Below are 24,531 nucleotides of genomic sequence, written 5' to 3'. Positions count from 1 at the left end.
AATGTTAACCTTCTTGAGAACGAGAGAACGGGAGAACGCCGTCGGGAAGACAGAAGTAGAAATATGCAAGTTGTACGCTTTTGTTTGGGCTTCCGTAGATGCGAGTATCCGTAAATGTCAAAATTAGTTACAATTACGTTGCAAATAGCATTTTTATGCTTAAGCTTAAGCTTAAGCTTGAAAAATTAAAACTAATTGCCACAATTTGTGTAAATAAAATTGTTTTAATATTCGTGTGATTCTTTGTTGGCTTTGACTCTTGTTTGGCAGTTACTTTTGGCTTTCATGTGAACAGACTTTTTTTTTTTTTGGGATTGGTTCAACAGTTGTTTTTCGTTGACGAAAGTAAAAGTTCATAATTTAGTCAGCGTGTAAAAGTTTTGTTTTTTTTTTTTTTGAAAATTTAGAAATTAACTTAAATTTTAGTTAATGTCTTGTCAAGAAGTTAATTTGCATAACAGGTAACATGAGTAAGCAACTTATTTTATAATTTGATTGAAGTTGTGAGTTCGTAAAGTTCGTTGCTTAAGTCTTTTGTTTGCAAGTTAAAATTTTGTTATTAAATTTATTATGTATAGAAAGAGTCAATGAAGAAACACAATATATTATATTAAGAGATTGCTTTAATTTAATGTAATTTAACACTTTTTATGAAAGTCGATTAAAACTGCTATGTTATCATTGAAGACAGAAATGAAATTTGGCAAGAAACTGAAGTTAAGCTTAACTTAACATGTAGGATTAAGTATAATACATAAATAAATAAGTTGGATATGAACGGCAGAGCCAATGTCGTATATCTCTTGGTTAATTGTATTCCTTAAACTAATACAAAAATTAATTTGGTTTTTGATAATTTGGTTATGAATTTACAAGGAAATAACTAACTAAATAAATTTGATGTCAAATTTAACACATATATAAATCTTCTTTTTCTCTCTTAAATCCCTTTTTTGCAGTTGCTGGGTGCGATGGGTTATGGAAATTTTTTTCCATCCTTGACGGTTCACCGCTCTTCTTTTATCTCCTAAGGTTTTTATTGTTCTTCTCTCTGTTACTGAAGCCTCTTCTTTTATTCTTGTTCTCTCTTAAATCCCTTTTCTGCAGTTGCTGGGTGCGATGGGTTATGGAAATTTTTTTCCATCCTTGACGGTTCATTGCTCTTCTTATATCTTCTACGGTTTTTATTGTTCTTCTCTCTGTAACTAAAGCCTTCTTCTTTTTTCTATCAAATTCCTTTTTTGCAGTTGCTGGGTGCGATGGGTCATGATAAATATTTTCCGTCCTTTACGGTTCACTGCCCTTCTTATTTCACTTTAGGTTTTTATTGTTCTTCTCTCTGTTACTGAAGCCTCTTCTTTTATTCTTGTTCTCTCTTAAATCCCTTTTCTGCAGTTGCTTGGTGCGATGGGTTATGGAAATTTTTTTCCATCCTTGACGGTTCATCGCTCTTCTTATATCTTCTAAGGTTTTAATTGTTCTTCTCTCTGTAACTGAAGCCTTCTTCTTTTTTCTATTAAACTCCTTTTTTGCAGTTACTGGGTGCGATGGGTCATGAAAAATATTTTCCGTCCTTGACGGTTCGCTGCCCTTCTTATATCTCCTAAGATTTTAATTGTTCTTCTCTCTGTAACTGAAGCCTTCTTTTTTTCTTCTTTTTCTCTATTAAAACCCTTTTTTGCAGTTGCTAGGATCGATGGGACATGTAAAATTTTTTCCATTCTTGACAGTTCACCACCTTCCTTTCATCTAAGGTTTATATTGTTTTTCTTTCTGTAACTGAAGCCTTGTTGACAAATAATCTGTTTTCAACAGATTTAATTCTTTCATGTTTTTTTTAGGATGCGTTAATGAATTCTTGACTCCGACATTTTTAAAATGCGAACGAACCACTTAACATTGCGGAGCGTGATGAATTATACGTGTTTCAAATTCGTGAGTAGTAGAGGACTTAGGAATGAAGAGTATGATATTTTTATAAAATCTTATTTATCAATTAATACTAAAAAAAATCACCAAAATTAATATATAAAGATCTCAACATAGAATAATTTTACTCGAATTTCATTTCAATAGATCAACTATTCAGTAATTAAATTATTAAGACTTTTTGGTTTTGGCACTCAAAGAATTTCTTAGAGAAAGTTAATTTTTCAAATGATTAAAATTCCATTTTATTAGGTATGAAATACTTTTATATAAAATTTAATAATTTTAATATAAAATGTGCCAAATAACACGTAATTACGTTACTAAAAACTTGCTACTTTTACCAAAAAGCAATGCTAAGCAGGAAAGCAAATACGTCGGCCACAGTATAACCGACTACCAATAAAGTCAATATAGGTCAGTTAACACGAAATAGCCAAGTAAATAATAAAATTTCAACTACCGAATTTTAACTAAGCCCATAAACCGCTCCGTGCACTAAAAAGCCAAGTGACCATAAACGGAAATCTAAATTCTTCATTAAACCGTCGAAGTGAAGAGAAGTATTTCTGGCCGGCAAGTTTATGTACATGTACGTGCTGCAAATAATCTTTTATCTGACAGATATGAAATTTAATTAAATTTAAGAATCAAAAACCCAAAATATATATATTGTTTAAGTAAACATTTACAACATGTTTAGTTGCGGCCGAGAATGTTACCAAAAAGCAAAACTACGCTTGCAACGCTTGGCAAAGCAATTCTTCACGGAGTCTGCGGGAAGACATAAATAGGCATTTGATTAGTAGTAGCAAGCCACACTTTAATGATTTTTATCTGAAATTGTACAAGAAGACTTTGCCATACTTCGAAAGCTAATAAATACGATTTACACATGTAGCGCTGCTAAATTTGAGTCACACTCTTCAAGCCAAAATTGGAGGCAACCGAAGATTTATTGCCACTCACGTCCAAATCAGTGAAAAAATTTGCTCTGTTATCTGCTCGAATGTGTCTAAGCATTTTAGTTGCCTATTCGGATTGTCCATTAAATTTGGAGATAGATTACGGTAACGATAATTGATGGATATGATATAGCAAAAAAGTTGACAGATATGTTGAACTTCGTTGACTTTATATAGGTATATTAGGCTTCTCTAGGTTAATGCAGCAAAAGCTATAAAAAGGACGTTGTGGTGTTATTTGTGTTGCAGAAAAGCTCAGCTGAACTTTGTCTACTGAGATAAAATAGTGGTACAACTTCCTTTACTTCTAAGTGGCGCGTACTAGCAAAACAGATATGATATGAAACTTCTTCGTTCTAAACCAATAGAGAAGTTTATTTTTGGAAGACCTTTATTTGAGATACTTGTTAGGCTCATTACTTTGTAGTACGGAATGAGTCTGGAATAAGATGGTTGGCTGGTTGGTGTTGGTGGTGGCATGAAAGGAGACAGCAGAACATGGAAGGAGACAGCAGAACAGCTGCCTCCTATAATTAGTAATTATTCTCCGTTATGATGCCATATTTCTCCAAAGAAACTTTAAGAAATAGAAAGAAAACAAAAATTTGATCCATCCCGTTGATAGTCTGACATTCTGACAAAGTGTGAAAAAGAAATTTCCATCATGCTTCATCCTTTCGGAAGCTATTGTACACTCTACAGTGAGTATTTAAACGAATGCCTCGTTTCTCTGCATAAGTTTCAATACACCAGTGACTAGAGAGAACTGTAATAACCATTGGTGTACTCACGCGATCCATTTCATGAGTTCGCAAAACTTGGACTTGTTATATGAAGGCCATTTTCTTCTTTCCCTAGGCACTTCCACATTTCTGATTGAAGGGAATAATTAACTTTTTGGTATGGGTGCTACTTGTCAATAGCCTGTGAGCACAGTCATAAGTTTTTCTACTCCGATCTTAACTAAGATCAGTAGATATTTTGTTCTTAATAAATTTAAGATTTCAGTAGCCTATCGTAGAAAATTATTTTGAATATGTTTTTAAACTTCCTCAACTTGATTACTCCATCGGAGATATGGTCTACCACTACGTCTTCTTCCGCCAACTACTGCTTCAACCTCCCATTTCGTTGGAGCATCTTCATCCATTCTCATGACATAACCAAGCCAGCGAAGTCGCTGGATTATATCAATGTCGTGATAAGGCTCGTACAGATAAGTGCTCAGTTTAGACTAGTTCATTTAATTCAATTTTTTTTCTTTGTACTTTGAAACCCAAGTAAATCCATTCAACATTGCGTAGTGTTAATTCACTGAGCTCAGTTAAGTTTTGCATTGTTTGATTTCTTATTTCTAGATTATTTTCTAAAATCAGTTGACCAGTGTTCTTGATAGAGATAAGAAACGTCATAACAATGAAATGAGTATCACAAGCCTTATAAGGTATGAGCAGTACACTTACATATACACTCTGCATTGGTCAAATTGGTTGAAGATAAATCTTATGATGTTCGAGAAAAGCTGATTACTTCGCGTAATTTCCATGCCTCATGTGAACAATATATCTAATGCCATTTATGAAAATCGTCTCTAAATCTTCATTAGGTTATCGCTGCACCATTTTTCACCTCTTTGATATAACTGTTAATGACGATTATTACTGACAGCTACACTCCCTATGTTTAGTGAAATCACTTATAGTTAATGCCGACCGAGTCATATAGTTAACAAATCACCAGTAGTTTAGGGTTTTATGATTATACTAATTGTTTTGACAGCTCTTTTCAAATACATCCAAAGATTAGCTAATGGACATTCATTAATTTTAACAATTAAAAAGCAACAAATAAACAAAATATAAAAATATGAAGAAACACAAGAGGCAGAGCGCTTAGTTCAAAATTTACTGACTTGAGCGTCTCAGATAATCGGTCAAGCCAAAGTCAAAATACAAATAAAATCGTGCCAAAGAAGCTCATCACGCAGTCCAAGCCATCGATATTGGTTAGTCGCAAGCTTGGCTTTTGGCCAGCCAACGACTTGTGCCGCTTTAATGTGAAACAATAATATTTAAACAATTTCTTTATATTTTTTATATTTCTAATTTCCATTTCATTACTGCTAATTTCAGCTGCAAGCCATTAAATGTGCTCAGAGTTTCTAATATTGCAGCACGGGTAATTGTTGTCAGCGAGCGCGGCTCCGAGTGAAATTATTCGTGCTAAGCTGCACGGGTAAGTAAGAAATCTTGTTTTATGGTTTTAACGACAGCGGCTACGTCATATTTTGTCCGCTGCGAAACGCTTAAGAAGATACTTCCTCAGCTGAGTAAAACTGAAACTGAAGAAACTCTGTTAATGTTTCGCAAAGCACTTTCCTTTTTACTTACGGCTTCCACAGATCTTTTTTTTTAAACACAATTTGACAAATAAATTAAAACATATTTAAATAAAAACAATCAAAAAAAACTATTTTGAATTATATTATAATATTTCACTGATTTGAGCTATATATAATAATACAGATGTAATATAATGAAAAAATTTCACTCAAATATTTTTTTGAATCTTCTTCTTCTTCTAGACGAACAACTCCTTTAATGGGGCACAGGGTTGTTATTCTTTTGTATGCTTAGAAAAGGCATTAAGTGCAAGTACAGCTAGCTTTCAATGGTTACGATCTTTAACGAAAATAAATACTTATTTTCAAAAGAAAATATTTATCTTCTTAATCTTTTACTGTACTTAGCTTCATGGCAATTTACTTGTATCTCAACAAATAGGCGAGGCCATTGGTGAACTTCTGACTTTCTTGCACTTAACAGAGATTGCAAATGTGTTTGTAAATACCTAGTCCATTCTAAGTATGTTTACGACCTCAAACTTTAGTTACGCTTAGATTTAGCAAAACTCTTCTTTTCAAATAATTTTTAAAAAAAATGAAAGAATACTTCTTATAAAAGCATATAATATTTTTAGAATGATAATCTGTAGACAGACATCTAAAGAAAGACTCGTCAAAAATTTGTCCGGAATATGACTTCAAAATGAGACTTTACGCATTGTCATAATTGAAGAAGAAAGTAAAGTAAGAAAGGGAAGATACGTTGAACTGCGTAATATAAAATGCAGTTAAGGTGCTGGATGAGACCAATTCCAGGATACACAATATGTTACAATATGCAATACATATTTTCTTAACGAACCAACCATCTAAATTAAAATAATTAAACTTAATTTTTTTTTCTAAAATAAAATGAAACTTTTTTTATTGTCACAAAAAAAATTATTCATTGGTAATTAAACTGTAATAAGAAAATTAAGGCCTCGTAAATTAGACACTTTGCTTAAAGTCCATTTCATTGAAGTATCTTCATCGATTTCTGTGTACAATAAAAGATAGATAGATAAATTTTGAAAGGACTAGGAACTATGTCACTACATCCTTTAAGGATTATTGTGACAAGCCAACTTTAGTTTCATAGACACGTAGCAGCTAAAAATGTCACTATGGCCCTTGGGTAGATGTTGTCTATTTCCGTTATAAGTGGATAGGCAGTTGATAAGAACCGAAGTCTGTATCTGGCAAGACAATCACAGTGACACAGAATGTGTTCTGCTGTTCTGTGTTCCTCTTCTTTCTGATAAAGTCTGCAGCTATCGTCTCATTATAAGAAGAACGTCATTTTGATGGTATTGTAAGTCGATTGTTTTATTTGATGCACTCTTTTTTTTTATTTGATACACTCAGTTTTTAAGTATATTGGATTGAACACGATAAAAATTAGAAAAAGATAACTTGTGCAGCAGAAAGAAAAAGTGGAAAAAGAATTTATGAACAACATAATGAACATTTAGAAATTTAGAGAATTTTCTAGCAAACAATAGAGCTAATAAGTGGAAGCAACTGACGTAGGGTAGTACTAGTTACCCTTACCCTATGAATAGAAAAAGTTAATAAAATTGTATCTTGATTTAATAAAAAAAAAAGTTAATGAATCTTAAACCTAATTATTCGAAATAGGATATAATAATTATATGATCTTGTGATAATGGAAGTCTAATTTAAATGATCACTAATATACTATGAAACTACGGGTATTTACTGACTGGTAATATCACGAATAATTTTATGTCTTCAAAAAATAACAGTGAATACCACTCGAGCTGGTAATATGATAGGTCCATCGTGTTATTCTTACTATTGTTAAACCTCAGAAATTTAAGAAGCTGTAAAGACAACATAAGAGAAGAGATACATTTAGCATTTATGCTATATTGAAGCTATATAAATTAGTACTATCTGAGAGAATAATCGTAAAATAAGCAGCTTGAATGAATTTCATTTATTTCGTTAACCAATTAACTAATTTAACTAAAATTATAATGCGCATAACAATGACAGAGAATATAGAATTTTGTAATACCAGTGGGGAATTTACCTAGCATTCTAAACTATTCTCCAGTAAATTATATATGTAGTTTCAATAACAAATTTTATACATTTGTTTTTGGGTCTACTGAGCTCAGTCCTGTTAATTCCTCAAAGTATAAGAACTTAACTTTTTGCTGAAAGAGTATCAAACAATGTTATAATAAATATTTAAACATTTCTTTTATGCCAAATTATTTTTTTCTTTTATGTCATTACCAAAATCGTAATGACAGCATAAAATTGACAATTGTGATTTGACTGTGTGCATAACTTGGCCCTAAGCAACTAAGCATTTATCAATGAAAGTTGCTCGTTCTTAAATATAATATTCTTGTAATAATATCCTTGTAAATAAAAGCTTCTTCTTAGTTGTTGAAATGTGAAATGTATGCACAACTTGAATTATATTCATTTTAGTGAAATTTTAATAGTAATTTTTTAAATTCACAAAACGGGAACAATAAAAACAATTATAGTAAAAAACTGGTTCTATTAGAAAAATTAGTGAAATGTGAATGATTTCATAATAATTTAATAGAAACAGTTTTACGACATACTCAAAACATGAAGACTTAACCGTCAGTCAGTCCCAAAGGCTTTGTAATGGCGCAGTGGCGTAGTGGCAAATTTAACAGTTCTCTGTTAAATTCAGTCTGTGTGAATCACAGAGGTTTCATGTGTAACATGCGGACTCGTTGCGGAATAAATTATATTAGGCACACTTATCCAAATTGCTCTGCATTACGAGTACAATGGGAATTATAATGAAATAGAATATAAAACAAAATAATATAAATAGAAGAATAGAATTAGTGAGCAAGAAAATTCATAACATTAACACAAATTAGCTGAAAATTATTGCACGCACATGTCTTGTTGCCTCATTAAGAGATTTCGATTTGCAACACTTGAACGGCTTGAAGGCTTATTTTGTAGAGGAGCGAAATAAAAACAAAGAATTTTGCATACTCGGAAGAATTTTAAATTAAACACAATTATGCATGCAAATACGATTTCTGCTCCAATTTAATCAAAAACGAAAAAGAAGAAATCGCTGTTATGTACTTGGATTTGCCAATGCCACTTGGTCACACAGAGGCGAGTTCTAATGGCACATAAAAGAAGAAGTGTTGAAGAAATGCCAGTATGTAAACGTGTCGGCATGTTTAAAAAACTAATTAACACATTTTTGGTTGTCTGAAATATTTCTTAATTTGTAGGTCAAAAAATTTCGTATAAACAAAAAACTTAAGAAAAATAAAAACAAAAAAAAAACCAAGACGGGAAGACGGAAAGATGGAAAGAAACGTTTTGGCTTGCGTTTTGGAAGCTGCGCATCTGTCATTAAAATGAAAACATTTTCCTCACATAAACGCTATAAAAATGCTTTAATAAAAGAAATTGTTGTAATTTAAGTCGAAAACAAACCACAACGAAAAAAAAAACAAAGCAACTAAACGCAAAGAAAGCAACCAAAGCTAAAACAAAAGACTCAAGGCACAAACTTGGTCAATATCACAAACGCTGCAATATGGTAAGCAAAATCACAAATATTTTCGAGCACAAAACATGCTTTGCATATTGAACAAAAAATATTACAAATATATATATAATTATAGACCTTTTTTTATTGGAATTGTATTAACATATATTGGCTTTTACTTCACTGCTGCACTGGTAACATAGAGGCACTGCTATGCAGCCTACTGACCCTAATTACAAGAAGTTGCACTTACCTCGAAATTGTAACAATTTTTTCTTCTGGAAACGCCACCAATGCAACGCTACGCTGTTAACAGACACGTGTAGGCACTGTAAAAGTACTTCCCTACTATGAGTATATTTTTCGAAAAGAATTCGCAAGAATTCGCAAGAATTCCCAATATTTATGTAATTTGTATATATTTTGTATTTTGTTAATTAATTAAGCATGTTTAGTTTGGCATAATTAACACAAATTCTATTCAGCACTTCCATTGACATACTATAATATTTTAAGCATAAAATTGGTTATATTTTCTGCACGGATCACTGCCTAGTCAGTTCCAATTATTAGTGACGTTATACGTTGCCTCTTGCCTTGCAGCTATCACCGCAACTAATAACCGTCGAATAGCAGGTAACTACCGTTCGCTTATATCTATGCAAATTTAATTAATTTCTTTATTTATGACTTTCTGTTTTTGTTTTTGTTTTTAAGATTTTCTCCTATGTAGAAAATTTTTATAAGAATTAAATTCTTTTTTCTTTTCAGTTTTCCTTATATATATTTTCTATCGGGCGCACAATTTACTGGGTAAACGCGTCGCAGACAACCGTTCCGTCTGCTTGTCTCGCACTGAATGAAACTTAATAATCTTGTAAAAGAAATTTTTACACCAAAAAGAAAGCACAACTTAAAATTTCTTTTACTTTCTGGTTTTATTTTGCAGTATTTACCACTCTTCAGCTCTTCAGTTCTCAACGTGCCTGTGTGAGCTTTGCTATTGAGTAGCTGGCGCAACGCATCCGCTGTGGCAAACGCTGTTAACATTGTCAAATGTTAATGCCAAGGTAAGCGAGAAAATTGAAAACCACCAACTTTACAAGAAAATTCAGCAAAATATACTTCATTTTTCTTTTCAGTCTTAGCGGTAATTATTTTCTTAACAAATGTTAAGACACAATTGTTGCAAGTTACTCTGAGCTAATACTGCCGTTTATTAACAGACTGCAAAAGCATAACAGCTTCAAGGCGTCTGTTCTTAGCAGTTTCAAATTATCTGTTGTTAACAGTGCTTTATGAAACAGCGAAAGAGAATCACTCTGGCAGTGAGGCAAATAAACTGAATTGAATGTTTTATCTTATTTATTTAAAAAATATTATTAATTTAAATAATTTTATTAATAAGAATTATTTATTTATCCCAATTAGATCTTTAATTTTCACTTCACAGAATACCACTATTAATTGTTATTGTTATTGGTGTAGTATCACTAAGCAAGCATTTTGTTGTTGAATAATCAAATGGTTTAACATAATGTGATTTTTTAATAATATTTTTTTTAACCAATACTACACGTCACATTGTCTTCTCGTTATATCCTAATGTGCCATTATTTGTACGCAATTGTGCTTTAAAACTGAAGGTTGCCACTCTAACTTAGGCTTCCCATCCAATCCATCTTTCTATATTTGTGCAGTTTACGAATTATTACCTATAATATCCCTTTAATATCTAATATTCCTTGCAATTTATTTAATTAATTATTCAACTTTGAATTTCCTGCATAGAAAGATTTCAAACTACGGTTCAACTAATAGATTTCAAAGCGTTTTCAGTTGTTTCTTGTGGTACTTAAAATAGACAATTTATTTAGTTCAACATAAAGTAAAAGTTCTATAAAAGCAGACATACCGAATATGGAGCTTTTAGTTTCTTTCCAACAATTTTACAAAATCATAAATTCAACAAATTGTAAGCATAAACGCAGTTCATAACCTGCAAGTGATCAGAATACTTAATTAGATTTCGACTAATATTTATTACATTCGGTTTTTCAAAACTTTTCAATATAATTTATTTAAATATATCTAACTGAACTGTGTTTGGTATAAGTTTAATTGCAATATTCAGGTTATTCAAATTCAAAGTTCCAGATCGAGACCATCAAGAATTAAAACTCAGTTGAGGCAATATGCTAATCTTCACGCGATACAGATTGAGACCATTCACTAACGTTATTCTCGCAAAGACGAATCGAATAATTCCCAAAATAAGTGAAGTGGCATAGGACGCCTTCTTGTCCTGAAGGTGAGAAATTCTTTCTACACATAAATGGTGAGAAATAGCTATTAATAGTTTACAGCATTAGAATCCGGTAGTCTGGATAAAGCCATTTTATTATTCCATGAAAGTGTAAAGAACAAAGGACTGGCAGAGATTTCAAGAACTTTCGGGTCTACGTAATGAAGCCACTCGTTGAGTCTCAAAAGGGATCACACAAGCAAATTCATCAATATCCTTAGTGTTGAAGGCCTGATTCCATAAGAAATTTTTATTCTTATTTTCATGCTATATCAAGCGTACTTGAAAGCGTAAGTTAGTATTGAAGGTCTTGTGCATCTCAATAATGTTGTTTCAATGTCTACGAGTTAAAAACAAAAAAAATAAAATAAATTTTACTAACATGTTTAATTGGAGCTCGAAACCCACATCAGTAAGAAATCAAAAGACCTACAAACCATTTTTGGAAGCGGCTCGCCTGCTTCAGTTTGGGAGTTCGCCACTATTTTTTGACTGTTCAAATTGCTGTTAATAATTTAGAGAAAAAGAGATGTGAGGCAATATATATTTAAAAAAAATATTAAATAATAAATTAACTGCGAGTTGCTCGTTAAAAAAAATATACAACTTAATTGATTGGGTTTTCGCAAACGTACGGTTTGGGCGTCTACAGCTTTCACTATTCTTTCATGGCAAATGAGCAACAAAAATAAAAAAATAAATACTTTTTGTCAACAACAAAAGTTTAAGCTTGAAACGAAAAATAAATAAAATTATTCTTCTTAAAATACGTAATTGGCGTTTACAATTAATGACAATAAAAATCTATTAAACCTAAAATACTAAAAGTGCTAACAAAAAAATAAGTTTTCATCATTTTGTGGTATAAAGTTTTTATGTAATAATTTAATTATATACAGGGTGGTGTTTTGGCAGGAGGCATGAAAACCATTAAGTAAACAAATGTTTGACTTTGAAGTATAAAATTTTTAATTAATATACTATTGTAATTAATATATCATTTGAATTTAATTTCTACTTAAACTATTTTCTTCTGCATGAAAATATGCCAAAGGACCTATTTGTTTCCATAGTTATAGCTCGATGAAGTGAAATTCGTTTGCCAAAAATCTGTTCTAATTTATTTTTGTTGGGTACAATCATTGTGCTTGATTAAAGGGATTATCTGGTGATTTGTTCCACTCCTTCATCAGTATTTGCTTCCACTGAGATAGGCGTAGCGTGGGATTTTCAGACTTAATGCGTGGCAGGTTAGCAGATTCGAATACTTTATAAGCGGCACGCATCTGTTTTTCAGGATGTTTGTTGACTTCATCTTTGACACTGGAAGAAGGAAAGAGATGTTAAATATATAAATAATTAATAATAATTGTGAAGGCATTGCTTAGTCGGCGAGAATAAAATCTTGTTGTTGCTATTTGTGGTGCACTTCGTTGCTTGTTGGGCAATTGAAGGCAGTAGTGAGCATTACTTGGTCAGGAGCTTAAACGGGTAACTTCAGAAAGTAGACTATTCGCTCCTGATTTACTGTTAATAAAATGTTATGAATGCAATTTGTAAAAGCGCGTAACAACTAAAGAGCACACAGGGGTTTCCATGTTGATGGAGAACAAGGTGTTGGCACAAGGTGTTGTGACCATTCAAAATACTGCTCCAAACCATAGTTGGCAGCATTTTCAAATTTATATGCATCACTGACTAAGCAAAACCGTTTTTACACAATTTTCGGTTTTTGTCGTTAATTGACTTGGCTTACCTTAAAACAGCCAATGCCTCTTCGACATTTGTTGCCACCTCAACATCGGCCATAGCACGATTTAGATTCTCTTCAATTATTGGCGCGGGCATAACAATACGTCCAGCGGGTTGTTTCGCTGCATTGATCGCATCAAGGGCACGTTGCTTTTTCTCTAGCTCCTCTGCCAATTGCTGGCGACTGATTTTTGCAAGTGGTTGTTTACCTTGTGTTTTAATTGATGACATTTCTTCATCTAGCAGTGCTTTACTTTCGGCCTTACGACGGAGTTGCTCAGCTTTCTTACGTTCTTCGTCTTCACGACGTTGTTGCTTCTTTGCTAGGTTTTTGTCGTCATCCTGCCACAATTTGTCCTCAGCGTCTTTTTTTGCCTTCTCCTGAGAGGCTTTCTTTGTTGCTTCCTTGCGTTCACGAGCCTCGACAGCTTTAGAGTTCATGCCCGTTTTCTTCGGCATTTTGACTGTTTTGTTGAAATTGCACTAAAAACTATTTTTATTACCAATTTTTAATTTATTTTACAGGAAAATAATCGCAAACATTTTGACGTCTGTGCACAGCATTGCCTTCTCAGCGCACACAATTTAGTACAACATAAACACAGCTGCTATGTATCTATGTTTGTTTAGTAAAGACACGAACCCATTCAACAGCTGCTTTGCGTTTGACATTTCAGTCAATGTTAATGTTCAACTTTTTCATTGTCAAATGCGTTGTTTGTAAATAATTTTTAATAAATCGATTTTGCAGAAATAGAGTAAAAAAATGGATATACTTAAAGCAGAAATTGCACGTAAACGCAAGTTGCTCGAAGAAAAACAATTAATTGATAATAAAAAGAAGTTTTTTCAACGCCGTGACTTAATAGCAAAAGATCAGGAAGAAATTTTGCAAAAAGTTGGCTACAAAACGCAGGAGAGCACGGAAGCAGAGGACCATTCAGAGGAAGGTGGCTATCATTACGTTTCGGATGGACAAAATATATTAGCGCGAACTGAAGTTGTAAGGCGTTTGCGTGATCGTTCTGAGCCCATATTACTCTTTGGCGAAACAGAAATTGACTCCTTCAATAGACTGCGTCAGTGTGAGATAACTCAACCTGAAAGTAACCGTGGTTTCCGTAACGATTTTCAAGAAGCTATGGAACAAGTTGATCAAGCATATTTGCAAGAAATGTTTGCCAATACACCTACAGCAAAAGAAGAAAAGCAATCTGATGTAACAGAATTAGACGAATCTGTCACTTGGGAAACCATACAAACAATGGCGCAAAAAATGGGACGTGGTAGTAAGGATTATGATATGGATGTTATAATCACTTTGTTAATATTTCTACTCAAGCTGTGGAACGATCAAATCGCCTCCTATTCAAAACAAGAAAAAATGTCCACAAAAGTTAAAATGGCGCGTGTTATTTACACACAAACTAAGGAGTACGTGAAGCCACTGTTCCGTAAATTGAAACATCATACATTGCCCGAAGATATTTTAGACAGTTTGCGTGATATATGCAAGCATCTACTCAATCGCAATTATATTTCTGCTAGTGACGCGTACTTGGAGATGGCCATTGGGAATGCTCCTTGGCCCATTGGTGTTACTATGGTTGGCATTCACGCCCGTACAGGACGCGAAAAAATTTTCTCAAAAAATGTGGCGCACGTAATGAATGATGAAACGCAGCGAAAGTACATACAAGGCTTGAAACGTTTGATGACAAAGTGCCAAGAATACTTTCCCACAGATCCCTCCAAGTGTGTGGAGTACGTTAGCCGAAAAGATCGTGAATAAAATTTTTAATTTTTAAGCTTATTTTGTATTTTAATTGTTTAAATGTTTAGGTTAATTTTAATAAACTTATCGTATTACAAAGAATAAGTTTTGAGACCTTAATTCCAATATTCACTTTCGTCTTGTGCATTTATTTTTTGCCAAGTTCTTCACAACGCTTCGAAGATTGCTCCACTGCGTTCATAAGTGTTGCTCTAAATGAAAAGAATATACAAAACAATTGGTAAAAATATTTTGAAGTATTGTACCTTAAATTGCCCTTTTCGAGCTCATGTATACCAACAATGGTTGCCCCACCAGGAGAACATACCTGTAAGATATACAATATTATAAACATATAAGAAATATAGGTCACTTTGGGTATAACTCACTTCATCTCTGAGCACTGCAGGATGTTTGCCAGTAAGCAAAACGGTTTTAGCTGCGCCTAGTAGGGTTTGCGCAGCAAAAATTGAAGCCATTTGTCTAGGTACGCCCTGTTTAACAGCACCATCTGCTAGCGCTTCTATAACTGTATAAACATAAGCAGGACCACAGCCTGCTAGTCCAGAAACTGCATTAATCATAGATTCTGGCACTTGTTGAGCAATACCCAAAGAGTTGAGCATTAGGTGTATTTTTTCCAAATCTTGTTGCTTAACGTATGAGCCAGCAGCGTACACTGTACATCCCTCACCCACTTGCATTGAAGTATTTGGCATGGTGCGTATCATCTTCAGACTGTTAATAAATGAAAAGCTCTACAAATAAATTGTGGAAATAACATAAAGGAAGTTAAAATAGTAGTGCGGTCATCTATACCTCTTCCAGTGTCTGTAAGTTGACACCCGCTAAAACCGAGACAAACAACTTATCCTTATCCTTCGATGTTGATGTATATTCACTACGTAGATGTTCCGCACAAGGCGTTAAAATGTGTGGCTTCACGCAAATAAATATAATGTCTGCCTTGTCCACTACTTCATAGTTGCGCTCGGTGATTGCAACACCTAAATCACGCCAACGTATCATATTTTCTAGATTAGGTCCAGACACTAACACCTGTCCTACTTTTACTATGCCACGTTGTATAAGACCGGCTCCTATGGCAAAGGCCATATTGCCACCACCAATGAAACCAATTTTTTCATCCAATTTTGCCATTTTGCTGTAAACGCTTGACGCTTTTTTGTAAGAGTTTTTAGTGTCAAAAAATAATAAATTTTTTTTTTTGAATATTGGCACAAAAACACTTTTTTCGTTTTGTGTTTGAGCACACGTTTTTGCTGTTTTTGTTTATTTGCTTAGGAATAATTTATAGGCAATCTGCCTACTGATTACTTTTATGACTTTTGCTAATTCATTCGTAAGCACAACACAGCTGTTGGGCTTTGCTTTTGTTTTTGTTTTTTTATTGCTGCAGATTTGGAGTCGGCGCTGCGGCAAGCTTTTGACGGCGTTCATCTTGGGTGGCAGATGTTAAGAGAGTGTAGTTCGGTTATCGTTGTTTAAATCGTGTTAATTATTAGAGTTATTCTACATGTGTTTACATTTTTAATTTATTTGATCTCATACCATTTTTGTGTATGGATTTTAAATAGATTTTGTATAATAAATGGTCCATATTACTGCTGCACATAAATCGAATTAATTGCATTAAATCGTATTGATTAATATGTTTACACTATTACAGCGTTTACATTATGTGATTGAAAGTAGATTAAAGCAAAAATCGAGATAAAAGTACTAACCTCGTTGTTTAATCTCAGATTTCCCATACAATATTTAATCACCTTAGAAATGGTGATTATTTTTCTGTGCAATTCTGTAAATGCCTTAATATAACAGATTTTTTACGATCTTACAAGAATTTAAAAAGGAATGTCATAATCTATTCAAAACAAATAATGAAAGTTTGAAAATGCCGTAGTGTGTAAATTTTTAATAAGTTTGTTTAATATCAGTTTTGTATAGAATTATAACTTAAATTTGTTAAATTATTGTTGTAAAACTATTTATTGAATTTTTATTAAAATTTTTTTATACAAAATTGTAATTAAATGTTTTATTTACAAAAATGAATCAAACACGAAACAAAACACCACAAGAGAAACGTCAATATTAATCTCCAATATGTAATGTAAACGGTGAAGATTAAAAATGCAGATTAACTTAATCTCGTTCTCTTATTCTCACAATGTAAACGTAGTATAACGCAGGTTTAGCATTACAATTAATGTGTGAATGGATTGTAAATAAACACTTATTCACAATAATTGTGAAGTTGACTGCTTATAGCAACCATAAGCTCTCTTACAATATTAGTATTAAATTGAGTACAATATAAAACTTTGATTACTTTGAACAGGACTATCTGAGAAGAGTACAATTCTATAAAACTGCCTCAACACTTTTTCTGAATGACTACATGAACGATTCGTTTTGATACTGCCTGAAGCACTATTATAATTATTAATATTCTGTTCCTTGCAATAATTACAGATTTAGTTTAATTTGTTTCAAAGTTCAAAGCACATTTCCTCTTTTTTTGTGAAAATACAAAAATTTTACGATACTCTTGTCTGTAAAACATGCCGTAGTCGCTATATATATTCAACAATACTGTTTTGCATTTCAATACTATGTTTACCTCTTTCTATAGTATAGAAAGTATAGTATGTTTACGTCAATACTTTATAGTTAACGTCTTTAGTATATTTTTATGAGAATTTGGGTTGCATTTGTATGAAAAATTGTTGGCATATATTGCTATATATTTATCGAGTTAAGTAGTCAAAACATATTGTATAAGATACTAACATAAAATATATTCCAATCGATATGACAAAGTCGTTTCCTTGTATTTTATCAACTAATGTGAAAAATCGTGTCTGCTTTGCATCGTTTCGCACTGATTGTGTTTTCAATACTATATATACAAAGTATTTAAAATCTATTATAAATACCATTCTTTTATTAGTCCCTAATAATCAATACAAAAAAAACAAATATGTTGTATAAAATTGTATAAATTAAATTTTTTTATTTAACAGACTCAAAAAAATATTTCATACAATATCTCATTATAAATTTATATTACAATGTAAAATTAATATTTGTTTTCTAATTTTGCTTTCTAATTAATTTACTATAAATAATTGAAGCTAACTACAGAAAAGAACTTAAAATAGAACAAAATCCATACATATAAGAAAAGTTTACTTAAAAATACGACGAAAGCGAATTCACTTCTTCTCTCTCACTCTTTCCGCACTCTCGCTGAAAATACGCAATCCAAATTGTTATTTACAAAATATTGGTAAAAGATTATTTTTTAAATATTTTTTATAAATTAATACATAATTACTTTATTAGTGTTGAATTGTTAAAAATCACATTTATATTGTTATTAACTATTTAATGAATTTCATATTAAAAAAGTGATATTATTTATAATTTATTCGTTAAGTAAATGTAAAATTCCAAAAATTAATTGCATATATTTAATTAAACTTAAATTAATGACTTCAATAAATATTTGTTTTCTAAGTACTTAAGTAATATTATAGTCTGTTTTTTCTATTTTATATTTTACAAGCTGATTTATATAATTAATTATTATTTTTACAGTAAATCATATTAAATAAAATTACATCTTAAAAATATTAAAAAAAAAAATAAAGAAAATTTAAAATCAAATTATTCACTTTTAAATTAAACGCTTGATAGCTGCTTATTGGAAACCATAAAATTCATAAGATATTTACACAAAATTAATTTACTTTTAATTAATATCTATTGTATATTTAAATTAAATAACAATTTTTTTACAAATTGGCAACTAAAGGTTTTATTATTCTAGACCAAGAAAAGCATTTCATGGTTAACTTTCGATTTCGTTTGATTTGCAGTGCGCTTTCGTTCAAAAGTTTCGTTAAGTTTTTCATTTGGTCGTTTTGGCAAAGCCCGTATACGGTCTTTGGTTTTGGCATTTAAAGTTCTGTGGTAGTCTCCACTTCAGAACGATCCAAATCGTTTAAGTAGGAAAAGCCCATTTGACCGTAATCTCTCTTGCCAAATGTCACATTCTCATTTGTGGAACTGATGTGGCTCAAGTCCCCATTTGACCTATAAAAGAAAAACATTCCTCATTAAATAAGTTTTATGCACTTAGTTTAATATATAAAAAAATATACTAGTATTAACATTTTCATAAGCAATAAATAAAGATTAGCAAAAATATTAATTAATTCTGTTTAGTCAACTCGCCTTTGAAAAAGTGGATTTGTGATTGGCACATCCGCAAATGTGCCTCTGTGCTGATGATGATTATGTTGATTATTATCATGACTATTCGTATTACTATAGAGGTTGCCACGCCTACCCAGCGTACTGTAGGCATTATTTTGTATATTGGCTAAATTATTTCGGCTCACAGAGTCCAACTTATAGCCACCATTTTGATAATGATTGCTGTTCTGGTGTTTTATCCGTCCCAGCGTCAGTGTACCTGGCAGTGTGCCATTAGCAGCGGCAGCCAATGGGTTGGCATTATTCCGAGCATTCATTTCCAAAGTGCGATTGAATGTGTTCTGACGATTATTCATGGTATGGTTGTTGTTGTTGGACAGATTGTTTAGGTTGTTGTTGTTATTGCGACGTAAGGTTGCAATTGTAGCTGTTGTTGCTTCAGAGTGGGAGGGGCTGGCTTGGCCGCCACCATTTTGTTCCTTATGCGTTATGTAGCTTACATTGTCTAATGAAAAGGCATGGTTTTTGGCACTGAAATCGAGTTGTAGATCGTCATCACCATCTGGTGGAACAGCCATAGCTAACACTTGAGTTTCGTATTCCTTAAGGTTGGCTATGGTGTCGCCTGCATTCGATGCCTGCGAATTAACAATGACAGGATCATAGCGTGTCGGACTAGGTGCTGAGTATTGGCGCATACGTTGCTTGAAGTTTTTATACCTAAAAATTTATTAAAATATAATGATCATCAAAAAGTAATAATATTATTTATAACTTACTTTGACCAAGATATACATATGTATATTATGCCAATGATACCCAAAATCAATATAATTATGGACACAGCAATAAGCGTATAAGGGAAGACTTCATCATTAATTGCAATCGGTGATTTGATCTGAAATTTTTATTTTCATTATATTGTTAAATATAATTATCTGTATTCTGAGTCACATATTTACATGTATATAGTCTCAATATACCATATCTACTTACCTTATGGACTTGTTGTTTTATTTCGATTGGTGCGAAAATTCCCTCAGCCGTGGCACGAGCTATGCCCGAAGCTTCAAAATTCAGTTTCGAACGTGCGGCTGGTTCTAACAGAGTCTCTTGTACCACTGTATCGTTACGTTTAACTATCAGTTCCGATTTGGGATCAATCAAATAAAACCAGACATCAGTTGCAGCAGGATTCTCAACAACAGTGCCATTCGCATTTAAAAATTTGCGATTGCTGAAGCGCTCAATACCACCCATAAGTCCATTCGTTTTCTCCATCAATAGCTCTTCTATAGCAGTGAAGTGGTTCTTAATTTGGTTGGGTGATGCATCCGAAAACACTAAAGACATGCGATTCTGATCTGTGATTTGATTAATGACAATGCGTGCACGTGTGCGGTGTGAACCAAGCTCCTGACCATCGTTATCGCGTGCCTCTACATAGAACACCATAGGAAAGTTCGCTTCATCACGGAACAGTTTTGCGGTACGAAGAATGCCTGTTTCTTCGTGCATGGTAAAGTAAGTTGTGGGCTGAATAAATTAAAAAAAAATAACTTGAATAGTTTCTTTCGATTATCGCTACTTCAAATCTTTCACTTACCAAGTTCTCATCTCTCACACTATTGTTTTCCTCATCGTATATCTTATAGCGGACCATACCGAATTTACCAGAATCTCGATCGGTAGCACGCACCTGCATAATTGGTGTATTTATGTCTACATCCGGAGAGACCACAGAATAGAATGTGTCCTTCCGACCATTTAAACGATTGAATATAAATTCGGGCGCGTTATCATTTTCGTCCTGCACAATTATTTTAACTGTGGTCATATCCTTTTGCTGATTCACTAAATACTTATGGGACACCAAACGCAAATGTAGTGTGTGTGAGGTCTTGTTTTCGTAGTCCAAATGCTTGATTAGTTTAATGCCACAACCATGATCCTCAATGGTGACATCAAAAATACCCATTTCATTGCCCCTCACTATTTCGCACTTAAAGCCAGGATTACTATGTATGGCTTTTTTGGAGTTGATTATTTGTATCAATTTAATAGTAGCATTAATGCCTGTTGTCTCTGGCACTCCAGTGGTGTAGCTATCATCACTGAAAGCGAGTCCAGAACTTTCTGGTAAAATAATTACTCCACTATTGAGTTTGGAAACCATGTTGTTCTCTTGTACAGGGTCGGTAAGAAGATGGCGTATATAAACTGGCAGTGTCGCTACAGAACTAAGTTGAGGTTCACCCATGTCATAGGCACGTATATCGACTTGGTACTCGGTGTCTTCTTCTTTGCGTAATTCGTCACGTATGCGCACTGCACCCGTATCGGCGTCGACTTGGAAATATTTTAAGGCTTTACCACGTCCCACCATTTCATATCGTACCACATTGCCTGGAGAAGTGCCGTCGTTATCTATAGCAGCCATTGTAGCTATAATTGTACCTATGGGTTGGTCATCGCTGACAGTAACAGGTTCGGGTACAGACACAAAGAGTGGACGCATATCATTGCGATCGTCAACCTATAAAAATATAACAGCAGATTAATAAGGTTGCTCCGAATTGTTTTCAATTTTAAAAGATACTTACATCGACTATTACGCGAATTGTGTCACCGGCGCTGTCTCCATCATTTTCTATGGTACCCACTACGAGCTCATGTTGTTTCTGTTTTTCATAATCTAAGCCAGTAGTTGTACGGATTTCTCCAGTTTGTGGCGAAATTTTGAATAGTTCAGATTCACCCTTTCGCAGCACATAAGTTATCTCCGGCATGGTATCAGGATCAATGGCTTGCACTGTTGCTACAAGATAATTGGGTTCATTTTCTGGTATGCGTACATCAATGCGTGATTCAACGAATTTGGGTACCTCATCAGGCAAATCATGTACCATCACAGTAACGCTGGCAGTACCCAAACGAGCATCAGGTGCACCATCCTTAGCAGTCACTACAAAACGATATTCATTCTGGCGTTCATAGTCCAATGGTGCAGCTGTGCGGATTTCTCCGGATTTCCCGTTTATGGCAAACGGAATATCGGTTGGTATCGAATAGGTGATTTCCGCATTTATACCTTCATCTGCATCTGTTGCGTGTACAATTCCAACGAATGCATCCATTTTGCCTTCATCCACCTGAAATACATACGGCAGTGTTGATTCATCAAATTCGGGATTTTTGTCATTAATATCGGTAACTTTTATATTGACGGTCGCACTGCTGGACAAACCACCATTATCTTCTGCTTTAACTATTAACTGATAACGTGTTAGACTTTCACGATCTAATTTACGTATCACCACTATAACTCCATTTTCCTGACCTACAGCAAATTGACGTAAATCATTGCCTGATACAATGGAATAGACCACAGGATCGTTTTCAGGATCTTCTGCGCGTACCACTGTAACAGTTGAGTTTATTTCAGCGCCCTCACTCACTTGTACTTCATAAATCGATTTTAAGAATTTCGGTGGTTTTGTATTGGGTCCTGGAGTAACTGACACCTCTACAATGGCTTGTGAAAACAGACCACCGATATCAGTAGCTTGTACAGTAATACTGTACTGTTCTCCGGCCATGAGTTTACCAACTGTCTCTATCTGGCCGGTGTGCTCATCAATGGTGAATTTCTGGATGCCGTTATTGGAAACGTGATATATAGAGTATGTTATTACGGCATTTTCGCCTTCATCATTATCGGTAGCTGTAACTTGTGTGACAGCACGCTTGCCATCACCAGCTGTTATTGAAACCGGTGGCACCATGGCCAGTTTCGGTGGATTGTCGTTGACATCACGCAGTATAACTGTAACGCTAAGTGGTGCGCTAGCTGCATTGGTGCGTGGTTCACGAGCCACTACTTGGAATTTAAAACGACCTGGCGCTGGTGGATCACGATCTAACCCATCTTCATTTACAATAAGTATACCATCAGCTGTAACATCAAAAGATGGAGTTGTTAACTCATATATATAATCAGGCTTGGGGTCATCTTCAGCCAAATCGGCATCGGTGGTTTTAAATGAAATTGGTTTATTATTGATATCCAAAACTTTTGTACCTATGGGTGAGTTCTCATCAACGTAGCCTTCAATATCACTAGCTGATATTACGGGTGGATTAGCATCAACTGGTTTGACAGTGATAGTTAATTTCGCTGTAGTAAAACGTTTAGCGGGTGACACTTCTTCAGCTTTAACAACAATATCGTATTTCTTAGCTGTGGAAGTGTCCACTGCTTTGATTTGCTTTAGTACACCTGTTTGCTCGTCAATTTCGAAATAATCCGCATAATTGCCAGGCATGCCATTAGCAAATGAGTAATGTATCGGTGAGCTTATAGTATCAAGATCAACAGCCTGTATGCGCTCTGGTGTGACAGTCAGCACACCTTGCAATGATCCTGCCGGTACTGAAGCACTGTACTCAGGATTTATGCAAGCGCCATCTAGTAGTACGCAACCACGATATATAAATGAAGGGTCTAGATCATCCGAATCAGCGATGTTAACAGTAAGTGTAGTGGTAGAACTTAGACGCTCACTAACGTTACGTGCACGATCCTATTGATAAGAAAAATATAATTAGTTACTGAGGAATAAAATTATAATAAATTTAAGGTTTTATACTCGTAGAAGATTTTTTCTTATTGGAGGCTAGTTTCTGATATAAAATTTTTTTAACTAAATATGATCGTTTTATCCTCATTCCCAAACTGTGTGTTCAATCGTACAGTCAGTCGTGTATGGTATGTTGTATTAAAGGCAATAAAAAAGAACATTGCATATTATTTATTATCTTAAATTATTATTATAGACATATGGCCGTAAACCAACTCGCTGGCTGTACCTTCACATCTGTGAGCGCATCATTTGTATTGCAACGACACGTAAGTGCAATTGGATTTGCAATTGCAGTTGCAACTGAAATGCAATTTGTAAGTGTCATTCGTGTGCAACATAAAAGCCTTTGACCAAAAAACATTTGGAAATGTGATAAAACCGCATTATGAGTTACGCATGCGCATTGCGAAATCACAGTTTTGCCAAAAATAATTTGATTCCACCATAAACGATTCGCAAAAATGCTAATCGATTTGCTCGTTTTGTCAATAAAAAATTGCAAAATTGAATGTAGATAAGCCGATATCATGCAACAAAAACCTAGCATGCGATAAAAACGCTGTTTGCTTGCCACTTCTACTGATAGCGGCAAGAGTGAGAAAAGTGCTTTTAATATTTACTCAAGATATTTAAAACTTTAAATCAATGTTTTTATAAAATTATTTATAATTGTAATTAAAAAAATAATATACGTATGCAATATGCTTTATTAAAAAGCAGAAATTAAGAAAGGGCATGAAAATACGGGAATGCTTCCAGAGTAAATCAATATCTAAATTATGTGCTATGATTATAGCTATATATAATATATAGTAAGATAATAACAGTGGCATTTAAGATGAAAGAAACCTGATTACAGCTATTATATATCTAGAGTAGATTAATTAACTATTAATTAATCCTCTAGAGCTATTAGCTATTAATCCTTTAGAGTAGATTCACTTGGTATGAACTAATATATTACACCTGTGTCATAGCGTGGGAGATATGTATATGA

The 24,531-nt window shown here is 33.5% G+C and overlaps 4 protein-coding genes across 4 annotated transcripts; 1 reads left to right on the top strand and 3 right to left on the bottom strand.

Moving 5' to 3' along the window:
• Nucleotides 1-12,000: 12,000 nt before the first annotated feature.
• LOC119680534 (coiled-coil domain-containing protein 124-like) lies at nt 12,001-13,368 on the bottom strand. The gene is made up of 2 exons (XM_038093384.1): nt 12,874-13,368; nt 12,001-12,440 (listed from the first exon to the last, which is right to left on the bottom strand). The coding sequence occupies exons 1-2, from the start codon at nt 13,326-13,328 to the stop codon at nt 12,257-12,259; spliced, it is 639 nt and encodes a 212-aa protein (XP_037949312.1). The 5' UTR covers nt 13,329-13,368; the 3' UTR covers nt 12,001-12,256.
• A 201-nt stretch (nt 13,369-13,569) lies between these two features.
• LOC119682117 (pre-mRNA-splicing factor 18-like) lies at nt 13,570-14,748 on the top strand. Its single transcript, XM_038095468.1, has one exon. The coding sequence runs from the start codon at nt 13,636-13,638 to the stop codon at nt 14,659-14,661; it is 1,026 nt and encodes a 341-aa protein (XP_037951396.1). The 5' UTR covers nt 13,570-13,635; the 3' UTR covers nt 14,662-14,748.
• A 22-nt stretch (nt 14,749-14,770) lies between these two features.
• On the bottom strand, nt 14,771-16,005 carry LOC119682118 (pyrroline-5-carboxylate reductase 3-like). Its single transcript, XM_038095469.1, has 4 exons — nt 15,463-16,005; nt 15,033-15,401; nt 14,910-14,971; nt 14,771-14,855 (listed from the first exon to the last, which is right to left on the bottom strand). Exons 1-4 carry the CDS (start codon nt 15,802-15,804, stop codon nt 14,792-14,794), a joined length of 837 nt encoding a protein of 278 aa, XP_037951397.1. The 5' UTR covers nt 15,805-16,005; the 3' UTR covers nt 14,771-14,791.
• A 2,348-nt stretch (nt 16,006-18,353) lies between these two features.
• Nucleotides 18,354-23,859, bottom strand: LOC119676850 (cadherin-99C-like). The gene is made up of 7 exons (XM_038088109.1): nt 23,761-23,859; nt 21,495-23,474; nt 20,498-21,427; nt 19,888-20,427; nt 19,671-19,789; nt 18,910-19,611; nt 18,354-18,768 (listed from the first exon to the last, which is right to left on the bottom strand). The coding sequence occupies exons 1-7, from the start codon at nt 23,857-23,859 to the stop codon at nt 18,633-18,635; spliced, it is 4,506 nt and encodes a 1,501-aa protein (XP_037944037.1). The 3' UTR covers nt 18,354-18,632.
• Nucleotides 23,860-24,531: the final 672 nt, after the last annotated feature.

The sequence above is a fragment of the Teleopsis dalmanni genome, chromosome 2 (assembly GCF_002237135.1).
Source record: "Teleopsis dalmanni isolate 2A chromosome 2, ASM223713v2, whole genome shotgun sequence".
NCBI classification, from domain to species: domain Eukaryota; kingdom Metazoa; phylum Arthropoda; class Insecta; order Diptera; family Diopsidae; genus Teleopsis; species Teleopsis dalmanni.
Note: the sequence above shows the minus strand (reverse complement) of the source record. Positions and strands in the feature narration are given on the sequence as shown.